Source organism: Apodemus sylvaticus, chromosome 15 (genome assembly GCF_947179515.1).
Source record: "Apodemus sylvaticus chromosome 15, mApoSyl1.1, whole genome shotgun sequence".
NCBI classification, from domain to species: Eukaryota; Metazoa; Chordata; class Mammalia; order Rodentia; family Muridae; genus Apodemus; species Apodemus sylvaticus.
In genome coordinates, this window is record NC_067486.1 from 36,191,486 (window position 1) to 36,209,887 (window position 18,402).

Genomic DNA, 18,402 nt, shown 5'->3' on the forward strand with positions numbered 1-18,402 from the left:
TCGAATAAAAAAATAACAATAAAAAAAAAGAAAAAAAAATGTTCAAAGTTCTGTCTCAGTCACCATGGAACATGGCTACTCCCCCCCCCCCCATGTCCTCACTGTTTCCTCCTATTACATATAAACCTGCACAACCGGTTTCTACCAGCTTATGAGAAAGGGTCTGACACGGAATCATTCAGACAAAATTGGTGGTGGTGGTAGAATCCAAACCAAACAATAAGGAGCAACAAATGGGGTTCAAGAATTTGTGATATGCTAATGACAAGACTGCATCAGAGACAGTGAAGAAGTGAGTAAGACAGTAAACACAGGGAATATGGACTGAGGGTATGAGGGAGGTGGAGTCTGTTGACAAAACCAGTGTTGGGGAAGGTGAAGAAACATGAATGAGTCTTCCTTCTCCATCTTCTTCCCTCTTCCCTCCTTTGTTCTGTCTCCCTTTCCAATTACTCTTTGAAGTCTGACCTCAGAACATATGGACAATGCAGAAATAGGCAGTAAAGTATTTATGGATGATATAATCATGCAACATGATTCAATGTCATCAATCATTAATGTCATGGGACATCAATCAAAGTCATTGAATAGATGTGGTAGACAGGGAAAATAAAATGGAGGACTTGATCATTATTGGAGAGAGCTGGTGTGGTGGGCTTTGTTGTATTATTCTTTCTTCTTTTTAAATTTTTTTCATAGTAGAAAGAAATATATGTATCTATCTAATATATACCACAATCTTTGTAAAGGTTGATACACATTCTTTTTTAGTATAAAAATGTAAAACATGGAATATATATATGGTATACAGTAATGAAACTTACTGCATTGTGTCAGATAGAAAATTTTGCATTACTACTGTTTGTGCTGGCTAATTGTATGTCAGCTTGACACAAACTAGCATCATCAGAGAGGGAACCTCCATTGAGAAAAGGCTTCTGTAAGAAAGAGTTGTAAGCAGACCTGCAGGGCATTTCCATAACTACTGACTGATAGAGGACCCAGCTCATTGTAGGTGATGGTATCCTTGGGATGGTGTTCCTGGATTCTCTAACAAAGCTAGTTAAGAAAGCTGTGTGGAGCAGGTCAATAGGCTGCACTCCCCATGCCTCTGCATTAGCTCCTGCCTCTAGGTTCTGATCCTGGTTTGGATGCCTGCTTCAGCTTCCCTCAATGAACCATAATTTAGAATATGTAAGCCAAATAAACCCTTTAATCCCCACGTTGCTTTTGCTCTTGGTGTTTTTCTCACACCTTGGTCCCAATTGTACGTAGATGAAAAGCTAATTGTTGGGTATTTGCAGAAAATGTCTTCTTCAAACCTATCAGAACATATAGAGATAAAAAGGGCTACAAGAACAGCCACAGAGAACATGAGTGGCTACAGTTTGGGACAGATTGTCTAACTACGGACACAGTGTTCGTGCTCATTATCATTCAGCTATTGTCATGAAGATGGGAGCTGTAGGAGAGGCACAGGAGGAGCCTTATACACTTCATCGCCCTCTATTCTCCAGATTGTATAATTAGTCTCAGAAAAAAATATCTGAGGAAACCTTTAAGAGTATGAGCTTTAAACTCTAAACCTGAAGCTTATAACACTTTTTGGAGGTATTAACACTATGCCTGCTAGCTACAGGCATGCTACAGAGCCCCCTTTCCTAAAATACAGAATGGGAAATAAGTCCCATGTTGCAGTATGATAATTAAGTCTTTATGGTTATATTTAGGGGGGTGGATAACTTGTCATTTTTCATCCACTGAAAAGAGTACTACTGATCTCAGTAGCCTAGGAAAACTTTCCAAAGGTTATAAAGTACACTCAGCATATGTGACACTATAATAATTATTCTCAGTTTGATGGCCCAAATTCTAGAAGCTTCTAAAGATAAATAGTGACACTGTGCATGGTGGTCCACCCTAATCTATACTCCCATTGTTTGGGGGGGCTGAACAGAGGTAGGAAGAGAGTGAGTCTCAGGTTAGTTGGGACCACAAGTAACAGACTGTCTCAATGCAAGTGATCAACCAAAACAAAACAAGCACAGTGGTGATAGAAATACCCACGATCACTTACGCTTCACACACATCTTCTCTTGAAGCCTTGATGCTATCAAATTTGGGGTAGGATTTGTTAGGATAAAAATCATTACAAATCACAAAGGCAATGAGATTTAAGGGAAATCTAGTTGGGCCCGAGCCCCTGTCATTGGCAGTCCTCCTGAAATGACAGGGCAACACATAGAAAATGAATGCCCTCTAGAATCATTAGATTTCCAATGGAGCTGAGGAAACACAAGCTGCCAACGTCCAGGCTGTAACTGTGTATGTAGGTGGGTGGGCTTGAGAGTTTCCAGGAATTCTTACCGTCTCAGGATTATTTTCAAAGACCTCCCGGGCTTCCTCCTTATTGCAGAGTTCTTCAATGCACTCTCTTTCAAGGTTGCCCTTTCTAGTTTCTTCAAGCAAGGAATTATTTGCACGGCGCTTCCTCACCAAGACTTGTGAAGCACGCTCTTTTGACAAGACTGTAGAAATACAAACATATATATAAAAATTTTCATTTTACCCCTAAAATATATTATGTTATTAAGCAATACAAACTGAAATAATTTTCTGCCTGTGAAAATGCATGATATTTATAATTGATAGACTGGATCTCAGAAGAATATGTAGATACATAAGCCCTTCGGTTAACAACTCAAGCAGCATGTTCAGCTCATGACGGTCTATACCACTCACTACAGCTGTTTTATATGATCTATTCAAACTATCCTGTCATGCTGGAGACCAAATATACTAGATGATAGTCAAAGTTTTCCCTAACTGTGGCCATTCCATGCTAAAATAAGTTGTAAAAAAAAATCTATGGCAGCAAGAGTAACAAGCTTTCTCCGTTTTAGTGGCAAACATTTGGAATCTCGATGGAGACAGAGAAATACAGGTGTGAGTGCCAATCAGCCATGAGAGACCTGACAGTGAAAGTACAAATATAGGGGACCGGAAGTTTGCTAAGCCTGCTCTATAGAAGGCAAAAGGAAATGAGACGTAACTTTGGGTACACAAAAGCTTTAACGAGCTGAATAACAAGAGAAGACAACCAACTTCAATATTAGGTTTGGAGAAAATAAATTACAACCACAGTTTTAGGGTCACTTTTGCAAATCAAAAAAAGCCAATAAGAAAGGAATGTTTGCAAGGTTATACACAAAAGTCACTTAATATAAGCAATATAAAGAAGTAATATAAATATTTTTATAAGAATAAAATATTAGAAACACTACAGAAATTAGAGGAGGAATAGATTTAAAAATTGAAAAAGCTGTAATATCTGTACTGAGGGATAACATTGAACTTTGAAAAGAAAGTACTCTTAGGTAACTACCTCAAACAAAAATTAAAATGCAAACTTTAGAATGCTATTCCCTCAGCATAAAGTTTATATATAGATACACACACACACAGCAGCCCAAATTGCAAATATGTAAATATTATGTGAACAAATATGTAGAAAAAATTGAAAATATTCTTTTTCTTTTTAACATTTTTTTATTATTCGATATAATTTATTTACATTTCAAATGATTTCCCCTTTTCTAGCCCCCCCCACTCCCCGAAAGTCCCGCAAGCCCCCTTCTCTTCCCCTGTCCTCCCACCCACCCCTTCCCACTTCCCCGTTCTGGTTTTGCTGAATACTGTTTCACTGAGTCTTTCCAGAACCAGGGGCCACTCCTCCTTTCTTCTTGTATCTCATTTGATGTGTGGATTATGTTTTGGGTATTCCAGCTTTCTAGGTTAATATCCACTTATTAGTGAGTGCATACCATGATTCATCTTTTGAGTCTGGGTTACCTCACTTAGTATGATATTCTCTAGCTCCATCCATTTGCCTAAGAATTTCATGAATTCATTGTTTCTAATGGCTGAATAGTACTCCATTGTGTAGATATACCACATTTTTTGCATCCACTCTTCTGTTGAGGGATACCTGGGTTCTTTCCAGCATCTGGCAATTACAAATAGGGCTGCTATGAACATAGTAGAACATGTATCCTTATTACATGGTGGGGAGTCTTCTGGGTATATGCCCAGGAGTGGTATAGCAGGGTCTTCTGGAAGTGAGGTGCCCAGTTTTCGGAGGAACCGCCAGACTGATTTCCAGAGTGGTTGTACCAGTTTGCAACCCCACCAGCAGTGGAGGAGTGTTCCTCTTTCTCCACACCCTCTCCAACACCTGCTGTCTCCTGAATTTTTAATCTTAGCCATTCTGACTGGTGTAAGATGAAATCTTAGGGTTGTTTTGATTTGCATTTCCCTAATGACTAATGAAGTTGAGCATTTTTTAAGATGCTTCTCCGCCATCCGAAGTTCTTCAGGTGAGAATTCTTTGTTTAACTCTGTACCCCATTTTTTAATAGGGTTGTTTGGTTTTCTGGAGTCTAACTTCTTGAGTTCTTTATATATATTGGATATTAGCCCTCTATCTGATGTAGGATTGGTGAAGATCTTTTCCCAATTTGTTGGTTGCCGATTTGCCCTCTTGATGGTGTCCTTTGCCTTACAGAAACTTTGTAATTTTATGAGGTCCCATTTGTCAATTCTTGCTCTTAGAGCATACGCTATTGGTGTTCTGTTCAGAAACTTTCTCCCTGTACCGATGTCCTCAAGGGTCTTCCCCAGTTTCTTTTCTATTAGCTTCAGAGTGTCTGGCTTTATGTGGAGGTCCTTGATCCATTTGGATTTGAGCTTAGTACAAGGAGACAAGGATGGATCAATTCGCATTCTTCTGCATGCTGACCTCCAGTTGAACCAGCACCATTTGTTGAAAAGGCTATCTTTTTTCCATTGGATGTTTTCAGCCTCTTTGTCGAGGATCAAGTGGCCATAGGTGTGTGGGTTCATTTCTGGATCTTCAATCCTGTTCCATTGATCCTCCTGTCTGTCACTGTACCAATACCATGCAGTTTTTAACACTATTGCTCTGTAGTATTGCTTGAGGTCAGGGATACTGATTCCCCCAGATTTTCTTTTGTTGCTGAGAATAGTTTTAGCTATCCTGGGTTTTTTGTTGTTCCAGATGAATTTGATAATTGCTCTTTCTAACTCTGTGAAGAATTGAGTTGGGATTTTGATGGGTATTGCATTGAATCTGTATAGTGCTTTAGGCAAAATGGCCATTTTAACTATATTGATTCTACCGATCCATGAGCATGGGAGGTTTTCCCATTTTTTGAGGTCTTCTTCCATTTCCTTCTTCAGAGTCTTGAAGTTCTTGTCATACAAATCTTTCACATGTTTTGTAAGAGTCACCCCAAGATACTTTATACTGTTTGAGGCTATTGTGAAGGGGGTCATTTCCCTAATTTCTTTCTCAGCCTGCTTATCCTTTGAGTATAGGAAGGCCACTGATTTGCTTGAGTTGATTTTATAACCTGCCACTTTGCTGAAGTTGTTTATCAGCTGTAGGAGCTCTCTAGTGGAGTTCTTTGGGTCACTTAGGTAGACGATCATGTCGTCTGCAAATAATGATAGTTTGACTTCTTCCTTTCCAATTTGTATCCCTTTGACCTCCTTATGTTGTCGAATTGCCCGAGCTAGTACCTCAAGTACAATATTGAAAAGATAAGGAGAAAGGGGGCAGCCTTGTCTGGTCCCTGATTTCAGTGGGATTGCTTCAAGTTTCTCTCCATTTAGTTTGATGCTGGCTACCGGTTTGCTGTATATTGCTTTTACTATGTTTAGGTATGGGCCTTGAATTCCTGTTCTCTCCAAGACTTTAAGCATGAAGGGATGCTGAATTTTGTCAAATGCTTTTTCAGCATCCAATGAAATGACCATGTGGTTTTGTTCTTTGAGTTTGTTTATGTAGTGGATTGTATTGATGGATTTCCGTATATTGAACCAACCCTGCATTCCCGGGATAAAGCCTACTTGATCATGGTGGATGATCGTTTTGATGTGTTCTTGGATTCGGTTGGCAAGAATTTTATTGAGTATTTTTGCATTGATGTTCATAAGGGAAATTGGTCTGAAGTTCTCTTTCTTTGTTGGATCTTTTTGTGGCTTTGGTATCAGCGTAATTGTGGCTTCGTAGAAGGAATTGGGTAGTGTTCCTTCTGTTTCTATTTTATGGAATAGTTTGAAGAGTATTGGTGTTAGCTCTTCTTTGAAGGTCTGGTAGAATTCTGCACTGAAGCCATCTGGTCCTGTACTTTTTTTGGTTGGAAGACTTTCTATGACTCCTTCTATTTCTTTAGGCATTATGGGACTGTTTAGATGGTCTAGTTGGTCCTGATTTAATTTTGGTATTTGGTACTCTTAGGTAACTACCTCAAACAAAAATTAAAATGCAAACTTTAGAATGCTATTCCCTCAGCATAAAGTTTATATATAGATACACACACACACAGCAGCCCAAATTGCAAATATGTAAATATTATGTGAACAAATATGTAGAAAAAATTGAAAATATTCTTAAACTGCCAGTACCAATTATACTTGAAGAAAATAATGAAATGTGAATTTTTTACATATTATTAATATGTAGACTGGACAATAGCTTCTAGTCAAAAAAAATTTAAAGCATAAATAAGATCTACAATTTTTTAGATTGTATGCATTAATAGTTCTGTTTACTATTAAGAAAAGCAAATCTATAAGCAGATGGGTTTATTTCATGTCTGTGTATCATAATCATAATAAACAATATATATACTCAAAAGCTTGACAAAAGAAGGGGGTGAAAAGAAAAGGGCTGATTGATAAAGAGTCTATATGGACCACTGACAGTCTTTCAAAAGCGGGGGATACACAGTCTGATTGGGGGAAGGTAAAAAGAGGGGGACCTCTGATTAGGGATAGGGGAGTGAGGTAAAAAAGGGGGGACCTCTGATTGGGGATGGGAGAGTGAGACAAATACAGGAGAGCTAAACAGTAAGCATATGTGAAAATGTCACACATAATCATATTATTAACTATTACCTAAAGGGAGTATAGTACGTAAAACAATATAACAAGTAAAAAACGTTGTTACATTTATATATTTTAAGAAGTTTACTTATCTGGGCTGCCAATGCTCCTCCAAAGAGCCAAAGACTATTATTGTTATTAAATAAAGGATCTTATTGTTATTCAACAATAACAACAAAAGAACACCAGGCATGAGAAGCCCTCCTTTGAACTGTTGGTCAGGGTTAACCATGAAACTCCAATATCATTAGAGGATACTGTTATGGCCTTTGGTTGGTCCCTAAAGGTGGAAGTCCCTACTGCTGAAGACACCATGATTGATACACAGGGCCCGGAGAATCCCTGGACTGGAACTGACATGAATTCCTCCTCTCCGATGACTAGTTTTCATGATGCCAGAAGATGCCATGCAATCTCCAAAGGAGGGAAGCAATCAAGAGTCTTACCCAACTCTGATGCCTGTGAACCACACCCACCACCACCAAGGCAGGATAACCCCAAGCATGGACTAGCGATAAACCAAACTTTGTGCTAACCAACAGATTTCTAACTACTTCAACAAGACAGAAACAAAACCTGGTCCTGGAAACCTAGCCGTTTACCCAGGGCTACCAAAGTCACGGATCTTGGAAGAGAGCCTACAACCACCACTTAACTAAACCAGCATAGTCCATAACCACAGGCTAAATATTTGTCCTTATACACACAAGAGAGTCTTCACCCCTCATCAAAGAAACTCCTCATTGCAACACACGGAAACTATTACAGAAAACCACAATTAATCAAAATGTAGACTCTGGAATCTGGTCCCAATGGATACACCAAACAAACAACTTCAGCACCCAAGGCTAACGGAACATTGTGAAAGATGGCGTGCAAAGATTGTAAAAGCCAGAGGATCAGAGAGTTTGCTGTGAGATAGTGTCTCCTAGCAATGTCAGAATATACATCAATAAAGTCTCAACAACATGGCTGCCTAGGTATGAACCTAACAAGGACAATAATGGTCATGCCAAAGTAGACAGGGGAACGTCCAAGAGATCTTACTGCTCCATAAAGAACGACAGTCAACTAAGGAGTCCTGAGGCTGATAAAAAATACTCTGCCTCCTCAAAGAGCACACTTATTGGTTATTCAATGTGGTCAGCAGCGAAAACATATATACAAGTAACATTATACAGACCGAACTGGCTATACTTAGGGATATATAGATATATACATGTAACAATATTTAATAAAAAAGGGGTCATGAATTTTAAAAAAGAAGGGCGTATGGGAGAGCTTGGAGGGAGGAAACAAAGGGAAACTTTTATTATATTATAATCTCACAAAAAAAGGAAATGTTAAAAATTACTGAAATAAGTAATGCTGTTTTAGATCTCTTTCTTTCAGAAACAGAAATGTAAATGTGATGGCCAAGTAAATAGTTTGGGTTGTATTTATAACTCTTATCTCTGGCCATTTCATAGCTGCCCATTAAAAGATAAAGACTCAGACAAGGCTCTTTGTGCATAAAGGTAATGATGAACATGCTATCTGCCAAGTGGATTACTGACTGAAAAATGGCAGCACTGTCAATGATACCTGCCCACAGGAGCAGCCATTTCACTACTTGGAATTGTTCAACAATGCTAGTTTGTAATACAGAGAGCAAAAATGTCCAATTTCTGAACTTCAAAGCAAATTAATATAAATCTGTCTGAGGAAAATGATAACACAGAACAATGAAAATATAGCAACAAAAACAAAAATCAAACACATTTTAAAATGACGAATTCACTTTCCAGCAATTCTTCCATTATAAATACTAAACTTATGCTTGCAGACAGGAGTCTGGTATGGCTGCCCTGAGAGTCTCAACCCAGCAGCTGATTCAGACAGATGCAGATACCCATAGCCAAACAGTAGATGGAGCTTGGGGACATTTATGGATGAATAGGGGAAGGACTGTGGCCCCTAAGGGGACAGGAACCCCACAAGAAGATCAATAGAGCCAACTAACCTGGACCCTTGGGGCTCTGAGAGACTGAATCACCAACCAAAATGCATATATGGGCTGGACCCAGGCCTCCCCACGCATATGTAGCAGATGTGCAGCTTGGTCTTCATATAGATCCCAAACAACTGGCTATCACAAAAGCTGTTGCCTGTATGTGGGCTATATTCTTCTAGCTGGGCTGCCTTGCCTGGCTTCAGTGGGAGAAGAAACCTCTAGCATTGCAGAAACTTGTGTACCAGGGTTGAGAGATACCCAAGGAGGCACCTACCCACTCACAGGAGAAGGGGAAGAGGGTGGGGGAAAAGATTGTGGGAAGGAGTGACTGGGAAGGGGCAGTGAGTAAGATGTAAAGTGAATAAGTAAAATAATAATAATAATAATAATAAGCACCTTATATGGAAATCTGATTATGTGATTTAACCCCCTCCCCCCAGAATCTACATGAAGGTAGTAGGAGAGAAGAACCTTCAGAAAGCTATATTTTGTCCTCCACGCACATATCATAAACGGTCACCTATATACACACCTATAATAATTTACTAAAAGAATGCTGATCATGGGCTCAGGGAATCTCTCAGAAGAGAGGGGCCGAACAAATTTATGAGAATAACCTTGAGGAGAAGAAGAACTGTAAAATGCTGAGTCAGCAGCACAGCATGACCAAGGCAGCCATGAATTTACAGCACATGCAGTCGTCCACGTAGGAAATAAGAAGTTGTTCCATGTGACAATTCAATAACTGCCAACTTCAGCTGCGTCCTCTTGCAAAAATTATCACAGCTGGGTTTGTTGACTGTCGAGGAGCTTGAAGTATTTCTATAACCTGCTGTATGTAATTCTGTCCAAATTACACATGGCCTTGGGGAAGAGCTAGAGTATACAGGTCACAAACACTGGGGACAGGATTAGGGCTCCACCTTTGAGTCAATAGGAAAGCCATTATCCCAGTTGGGTAAAAACATTTTAGGGGGAACATATACACTACTACAGGTACTGTGCTCTGTCAGTGAGGCTGAAAAACTCATTGGTTTTTCCGGTGAACTTTGGTAGGATCATGCCTCAGTTTATCCTTGGGACCTTAGGAGGACGACACTGTTTAAATCTGCTAAATATAAATAATTTTTGCAGCAACAGTTCTAGACAAGCCTGAGCCCTTATTCAGTGAGAGATGCAACCACGGCGCTTTGACATTCTTCTCATGGCTGGATGGATGAAGTAGCTCATTTCCTGAAAGCTAAGGAAAACCCAAAAGTGCATTAGCCCACAACAATATCGAGTCGATAATGATGACTACACGTGGAATTTTTTCACTTAAAATAATTAGATTTAAACGATAAATATTTGGCTGTGTGAGGAATGTTTTGAAACTGTGGCTTTTGCAGAATTTAAAAAAAAAAAAACCAAAATCCAAAGATAAACATTCTCAAGTGGGCTTTTCATTCCTTTAAATTATTACCAAATTTTGGGGAGGCTTGCACCACTTCCACAGTACAATGCTAGGTCTGTATGTATTTTATGCATTCATCTTGTCAATGATAGTATTTTCTTTGACAGAGGGGTATTGTACTTTCTTTTGTCTAAATTTTATAACTTGCTTAATATTTTGCATTATGGTGCTGGGAAAACTTTTTTTAATTAGATATTTTCTTTATTTACATTTCAAATGTTATCCCCTTTCCTGGTTTTCCCTCCAAAAACACCCTATCCCATATTCCTCCCCCTGCTCAGCAACCCACCCACTCCTGTTTCCCTGTCCTGGAATTCCCCTATATCAGAGCACTGAGCCTTCTCTTCAGCAAGGGCCTCTCCTCCCTTTGATATCCGACAAGGCCATCCTCTGCTACATATGTAGCTGGAGCCAGGGGTCCCTCCATGTGTATTCTTTGGTTGGCAGTTTAGTCCTTGGGAGCTCTGTGGGTACTGCTTGGTTCATATTGTTGTTCCCCTCCCCCATGGGGATGCAAGCTCCACCATTTCTTATGTCCCTGTGCTAAAGGTTAGATAATGGTTTAAAGAGAATTTTGGAAATGTAAACTATAAACAAGTGCTTCCAAAGGACTAAGCCATAAATAAGCTGAGGAAAAATAATTTTAAAGAGTTAAGGATCATAAGATGGGTTTGGGTTAGGATTTGAATCTGGAATGTGAAGGAGAAATATGAAGAGGAACTAATTATGTGTGGCATATGCAAAGGTGACACTGGAGCATGTGAGTCGAGTGACATTGGGGTTTATTTAAAAGTAAAGGAGCCACTGGTGTGATTGAATAATTTCGCCAATGACCTTCACTCTGGAACAATTCAGTGACTGAGCAGAAAAGCAACTGTCTGGACTGTTTATCTACAACAGAAGTGAGGTGGCCCTCTCCTGACTCCAGGATTTAATTACAACTTTAATTTACAGCCCGTATTCTAGAGGGAAACAGAATAAATCACTGTTGTTGTCTTCACAGGGTTGGGGCCGTTGATTTAGTCAGGGAAAGAAGAAGCAGTAAAGGTTAGTTATTCACTCCAAAGTGACAAACTTGTCACTCTCAAAAAAAAAAAAAAAAAAAACCCAAAACAAAAACAAAAACAGCTTATGTCACCCGTTTCTTTGTTTGCTTTAGTTGAGACATAGATGAAGATTCTTTATTTGGTGAGCCTCGGAGTTCGATATTTGGCAAGGTATGACAGAAAGGTTTTCTAGGCCTTGCTGTTCTCTCAATTGCTGTGCTATAACTCCATGAGGTTACAACAGGGGCCCCTTTCATGGCTCGAGTAAGATATTTACAGAGTCAGCTTCCCTGCTATCCTAATCTGCCCGTTGGGAACACCAAATCACAACCTGAATTTGACGTCATGTACCAAGGAATGAATGCAAAAAAAAATATTTTGTCTTTGTTCACTTTGACCTATTTTGTTAAGACAGCATCAGCGCTAATAGTTCACTGGCCTGTGTCTGTGTTTGTGTCTGGAAAAATAACTGGCTGACTGTCTGAGGACATCAAAGTCAACACTGAAGAGCTGGCCTCATTCGGTAATGGTCCCCTCTGTGCAGCATGTCCCAGACCTCTGAAATCCACAAAGATGAAGTGTGCTCAGAGGCTTACACTGGCCTGGGGAGCTGCCGGGTGCAGTGTGCACTTAACCATGGCAAGTCCTCCTGAGTTCTTTCCCCAGACCAGCTAATTAAAGAGAAGCCCAACAACAATAGCAACAACAACAATTTCTTCTTCTTCTTCTTCTTCTTCTTCTTCTTCTTCTTCTTCTTCTTCTTCTTCTTCTTCTTCTTCTTCTTCTTCTTCTTCTTCCTCTTCCTCTTCTTCCTCTTCTCCTTCTTCTCCTCCTCCTCCTCTTCCTCCTCCTCCCCCTCCTCCTTCTCCTTCCTCACTCCTCTTCCTTATCCTCTGCCTCTCTCTTCCCCTCCCCCTTGCTTTTTGTTGTTGTTGTCATTGTTGTTGTTCTTCTTCTAGCCTGGCCTTGAATTTGCTATGATGCCAGGGATAATGCTGGCCGTCTGACCCTCCTGTTGCTACCTACCAAGTACTAGGATTACAAGCATGGGACAAGACATTCAGTTTATATGATAGGGAGGATCAGACCTAGGGTTTCCATATGCTAGGCAAGCATTCTACTAATTGGACTACATCCCTTGCCCTAGAGGTTATATTGTAGAATAATAGTATCTTTGGCTAAGATGAAATTTTAGTGACATATTTCAAAAAACTGTTAAATAGGATATGAGTTGCAATTTTTCCAGGCACTTTAATTCTTTCAAAAAAGAAAAGAAAAGAAACACCAACGTAATGAGCAATCTGTGTTCTGAGTTCTGAGTTTGACCAAAGTACATACACAAAAAGAGATTATGAAAAGAAACTATGGAGTTCCGTGAGTTCCCCTTTGACTCAACATATACTTCGCTGTTTAAAATGTGTGTATGCAAGTAAAGTTTTTGGAATACTGATTGATCATCTGTGAGATGTTTACAATTCAGTATGATGTGTATTAGATTCTCAGAATTCTTTGTGGGATGGCCAAAGTCTAATAATATAAGTAGCTTATTATCCCAGCACTTGAAAATAGAGCCAGGATCACAAATTTGGCCCACCCTGAACTACATATTGATACCTGATTTCAAATAAAATAAAATGAAAGGAAAAAAAGGAAACATCAGGAAGCCTGACTTGATCTGGAAAAATAAATAATACACAGAACTTTAAAAAGAGTTTAAAGGTAATGAACATCGTTAAAATGACTTAACAAGATAATACATTCATTAGAGGGGGAAATATTCAAACATAAACCAAGTCTAACATAAAAATCTACAATGAAATTGCCAAAACAAAAATGTACTAAAAGACAAATTAAAGATATTAAAATAAAATTCTAAAAACGGACCATTTAGAGATCAGAATTTGCAAAGGATTCATTCTTTAGAATTCCAGGAAGAGAGGAGAGAGGATAGAAGGACACAAGTCATCATATAATTTCACACAGAGGTACAGATGATAACTCAGCTGCAGGACTCATAATATATAAAAGCTGAGACACTTCTAGAACTGAGGAGAAACACTATGATTCATACAAAGACAGAAAAAGCAAGGTAGAGACATCATATTATCGTCTAATCAAGAGGTAATAAAAGTAAGCATTAAAGTCAGGAATGACAGGAAATTCCTCCCAAGCACTAGAGAGACTGAGACAGAGGACCCAGGAATTTAAGGCCAGCCTTGGCAACATAATAAACTCTTCTTTCCTCAAAAAAGAAACCATAACCATCAAGTTATTGAGATGATTCTGTGCAGAATAACAAACAAGGTTGGATTCTACCTTCCCTTTTTCAGTCAAGTACCCTGAGGATAAATGTGTCCCCAGCCCTATGTCTGTATATTTTAACAAAAGAAATAATATATGAACACAAACAGAATGTCCTTGCAATAACATGATAACCAGGGATATCCAAAGACTGAAAATCAATTAGTGCTAATGAGAATAGTCTAAAAGTTCTAGACAGAAAAGAATTCTTTAAAAGAATCCTAAACAAAAGGTTCTCATGAAATCCTTCCCCCTCAAGGCTGAGGGTTCTATGCAGAAGAGGAGGTGAACATTCTGTTAGAGCCAGAGGTAATGGATGACTCCAAAGAAATAGTGTCTTCCAGACACAGCTGGACTGCTGTTCCTATGAACTTACAAATACTATGGCAGTGAGCACAGGGATTGCAACCGTTCAAGTTAGTCTGATTCCAAGACTGAGAGAGGAGGAGGTAGACAGGGGGTCCCATCCCTAAGAAGCTATCTAAAATTGATATCATCTGGCAAAGGGAAGATCAGTTTTCTTTAATGGAATGTCACTGAATAAATATATCAAACACAAGCCAGAGCAGGTCCTGTGTCCACAAGGAGAAGGCCAACACAAAATGATTTCCATGCTTGTTTTTTTTTTTAAGGGGGGCGTTGTTTGCTTGGTGTGTGTGTGTGTGTGTGTGTGTGTGTGTGTGTGTGTGTGTGTACATGTTCTGAGACAGAAAGAACATGAAGTTAGGTGGGTAAGGATATATGTGGTTCTGGGAGGAGTTGGTAGAAGATTAAAACATAATTAAAATACATAAAATTTTTCTAATAAAAATAAAAAAGCAGCTTTACTAACAGGAATAAAAATCAGACACAAATGTGAATGGAATGGCAACATAATATCAGCAGAAATATTAAATAATAAATTTAGTGAGGAACGTTGGAGGTCATTATGACAAAAACATGGTAGGGTTGAAGAAATGACTTGGTAGAGCATTTTCTGTTCACTCATGTGACCCTCTGTCTTTTCCAGAGCAACACATATGTATACACACACTCACACACACACACAGAACCAAACACACACACACACACACACACACACACACACACACTACCATAAAATGTTCTTAGGAGATATGATAAAGTTTTAGTAATATGTCATGCAATAATTCTTAATAGGAAGACCAAGTATTTTGAAAGATATACCCCCAAATTAGTCAATCTATAATCTTGATGTTATTTCACTGAAAACCCTGTTGTAGACTTTTATAAATTGCTCATAAAGTCCACTTTACAAAGTCACATGCAGTCCAGGCCAACCTCAAACTCATTATGTAGTTCTTACGGTAGTCTTACGGTACTTGGGATTAATTGCCCTTAATCCCAGCAATCAGGAGGCAAAGGCAGGTGGATCTCTGCATTTGAAGCTAGCATAGGCTACAAAGTGTGTTCCAGGACAATCAGAGCTACATGGTGAGACAAACAAAAAACAGATGGCTTTGAAGCCCTCACCCCCTTCCAGTTGTCCATGATACCTCAAGTCTTAGAATTAGAGATAAGAGCTATGCACTGTGACCCCTGTTTTATGGACCAGCATTGAAGAATGAAACGGCAGCCTCTAGAATTACTGGTCATCATCTTTAAACTCCTAGCTAGCACCAAGGCTAAGAATGATTCTTACCAATATATAAGTTGGGCAGACACTTATACTAAGTAGCCCCAGAATATAACAGTTGAGATTTTCTGCCAGCTTTTAAACCCTCCAGCTAGTGGTTTAAAGTTTAAAGAGCATTTGCTGAGTTTGTGTGTTGTGTGTATGTGATGTGGTGTGTGTCTTACTCTAGATCAATGCAGGTTCACGGGGTTCAAATACAAGTTCACTCCTATAATTCATATTAAGATGTCTGTTCACCAGAACACATCATCTGTTTCAGTAACACAAAACATTCACTGGTGGTATGTGTCTGTGTGCATGTGATATGTGTGTTCTGCATTGTATGTGTTGTTTGTGTGGGTATTATGTAAGTTGTATGTGTTATATGTGTGTGGTAAGGTATCTGTGCTGCTCTAGATCAAACTAAGTTCACTGAATCAACCACAAGTTCACTCCTGTCAATCATCTGCCAACTGATACTACTTATTTCTATAAAATCATGGGTTTCTACTGTTTTACCACATGGTTTGGCAGGATTATCTCATGTTTATATTTTACTGGAGTAGGGGGTGTCCTTTTATTACTAAAATCCAAACCAAAAGGGCCAACCATATAAACATAGATTTGGCTTATAAATACTAAAATATGTTTACCAAAACATATAAGTTGTTTCAGTAAAACAAAACTAAACAAGCTCTAGGGATGTGGGAAAGGCCTTGCAAGGAAGAAGGGAGCTGAGCAAAAATGATAGTCTAGGGTAATGCTGTGGCGTGGGTGGGGGGTGGAATCAGAGTGCTTTATATACAGAGATGAAGTTGTCAAAGAGCAAGTGAAATAAAAGTTCACAGCAAGCCAAGATGCAAACTAAAAAAAGCAATAAAAAGGTCTTGAACTTTTTAACATATAAATAGAACTTATAAGTTCATAAGAAAAAGAATAAACTGAAACACCAATAGGCATTTTTAAATAGATTTCACAGGAGCAACAAAAATATGAACTTGAATGCAAATGTTATCAGAATTCCAGAAGTTTCTCCAGGAAGTAGCTTCACTGAAAGGCTACATTATCAAACATAGCTGAATCGTGATTTAAAAAAAAAAATGTTTAAAGTCAAGTTTAAAGTCAAGCTAAGCTAAGATTATGAGTCTACTCCTTCACTTCCTTCAAAATTATCTCCTATTTTTCAATTACTGCATTTTCAAAGATCTTTTCTTAAGGTGATGTTCAATGTTGGCAAATATGAAGGAAATATCATCTATTGAAAGCAGATTTCCAAGGAGATATTTCACAATTTGTATCTGAAAACTTCTAAACAGACATACTACATAGACATTCAGCCTGCAGTTCTATTCCTAGGAAATCAAGCCAATGAAATGAAAATGGTCATATTCAAAGAACTGTTAGGAACATGCGGCTCTCAATATCATTGAGACAACCAATCAGCTGGAAGCAAGCTAAATATTCTCCAATACTCACCTGGTTAGATAATTACAATGGACACAAACTAAAAAAAAAAAAATGTATTTTAAAGGATAGTGCAGAGAGCAGTTCATTGTATCTAAGACAAGGAACATTTAAAAGTTTGTTTTTATTTTTAGCTATTTATACACATGTACGTGTGTGTCTGTGAAAGACTAAACATGTCAGATGCTTGGATCTGGAGTTACAGATATGTATTAGTCATGTGATGTGGGTGCTGGGAACTAATCTATAGTTATCTCCATGACTAGTACCTGCTCCTGACTACCTAGCATCTCTCCAGCTCCATGAAATAAGTATCATTTATGTTTTTGATATCTAAGAATGTCTGAATGTACATTGAAAAAAGTATAGAACAAATGTTGCTTGATTGTTGGGCTAGATGTTCTTCATTAGAATGTACTTGGGTTGCTTTGGAGTAGAGAGATGGTTTATGAAGCCCATGAAGATACTGGCTGCCAAGACTAAGACCTGAGTTCTTTCTCTAGGACTCACATGGTGAAAAGAATCAACTCTACAAAGTTGTCCTCTAACCTCCACATTTGTACCATAGAACACACACTCACACATGTGTTCCCATGCACCCTCCTATAATAATAATAAAAATTAACCTTGAAATTTCTAAAATGAAGTTTAACCAAGTAAGCTGACCAAGTCTAAAGAAAGCCCCATGTTATTAATGGCATACTGAGGCTTTTCAAAACAGTTAAAGAAGAATTTTAAATGATCTCACCAAATTTAAAAAAAAGGTAAGTACATAAAGTAACTTATATGTTAATCATCATGATTTAGTCATTTGAATATACATGCATTGGAATACATTGTGCTTTCCAAATAAATATGATTGCCAATTAAAAAAAACAAAAAACAAAAAAACAAACAAAACGACACCTCTGCAAAGCCTACCAGAAATCTAAAACACAGAAGCTCAGTTGCTCAGCGTGTACACACAGCAGCAAAACTGGACCATGAGTACATGTGTCTCTCTACTTACAGACAAAGGGGTGTCTGGGGAATTTTGGTTCCACCTTCTAGGAATTTGGCAGGAATTTGTCATTGGGCTAGGACAAGGAAGTAGGTTCAAGAAAAACACAGCTGAGGAATGTGTTCTTTGTATCTGGATGGGTCTTGTTAAGACGCTGAATACTCTGTTATGTCTTAGGACTGACCATATTCTTTGCATGTACCTAGAATGATATAAAAGCAGACTGGAAAAACTAAATCCACTTCATCTTCAGCGCTGGTTGGAGACATGTTCTTCTGTTGCCTAATGGTCTTTTTCTTTTCAATCCTCACTCCCTCCCTGGAGACCCTATTGACTCACTGAGGTGTCTTGGTCACAGAGGGAAATAAATGTTTGGCCAAGAGAGAATTTTATTTTATTTTATTTTATCATGCTTCATTATTTCCCTTGGTCTTTACAAAGTCTTACAACATGGTGGAAGCTCCCCTGGAAGTCTCAGCAATCCTCCTGTCTCAGGTTCCATGAGTGTTGGAAATAACAGGTATGAGCCATAATGTTCAACTG

The 18,402-nt window shown here is 38.6% G+C and overlaps 1 protein-coding gene across 1 annotated transcript in view; it reads right to left on the reverse strand.

Annotated features, from left to right (window-relative positions):
- Positions 1 to 18,402, reverse strand: part of Pros1 (protein S) — a 69,661-nt gene that overhangs the window by 40,117 nt on the left and 11,142 nt on the right. Inside the window, exon 2 of the mRNA XM_052158484.1 lies at positions 2,368 to 2,528. Coding sequence (XP_052014444.1) covers positions 2,368 to 2,528 — 161 coding nt within the window. The remainder of the gene's footprint in view (positions 1 to 2,367; positions 2,529 to 18,402) is intronic.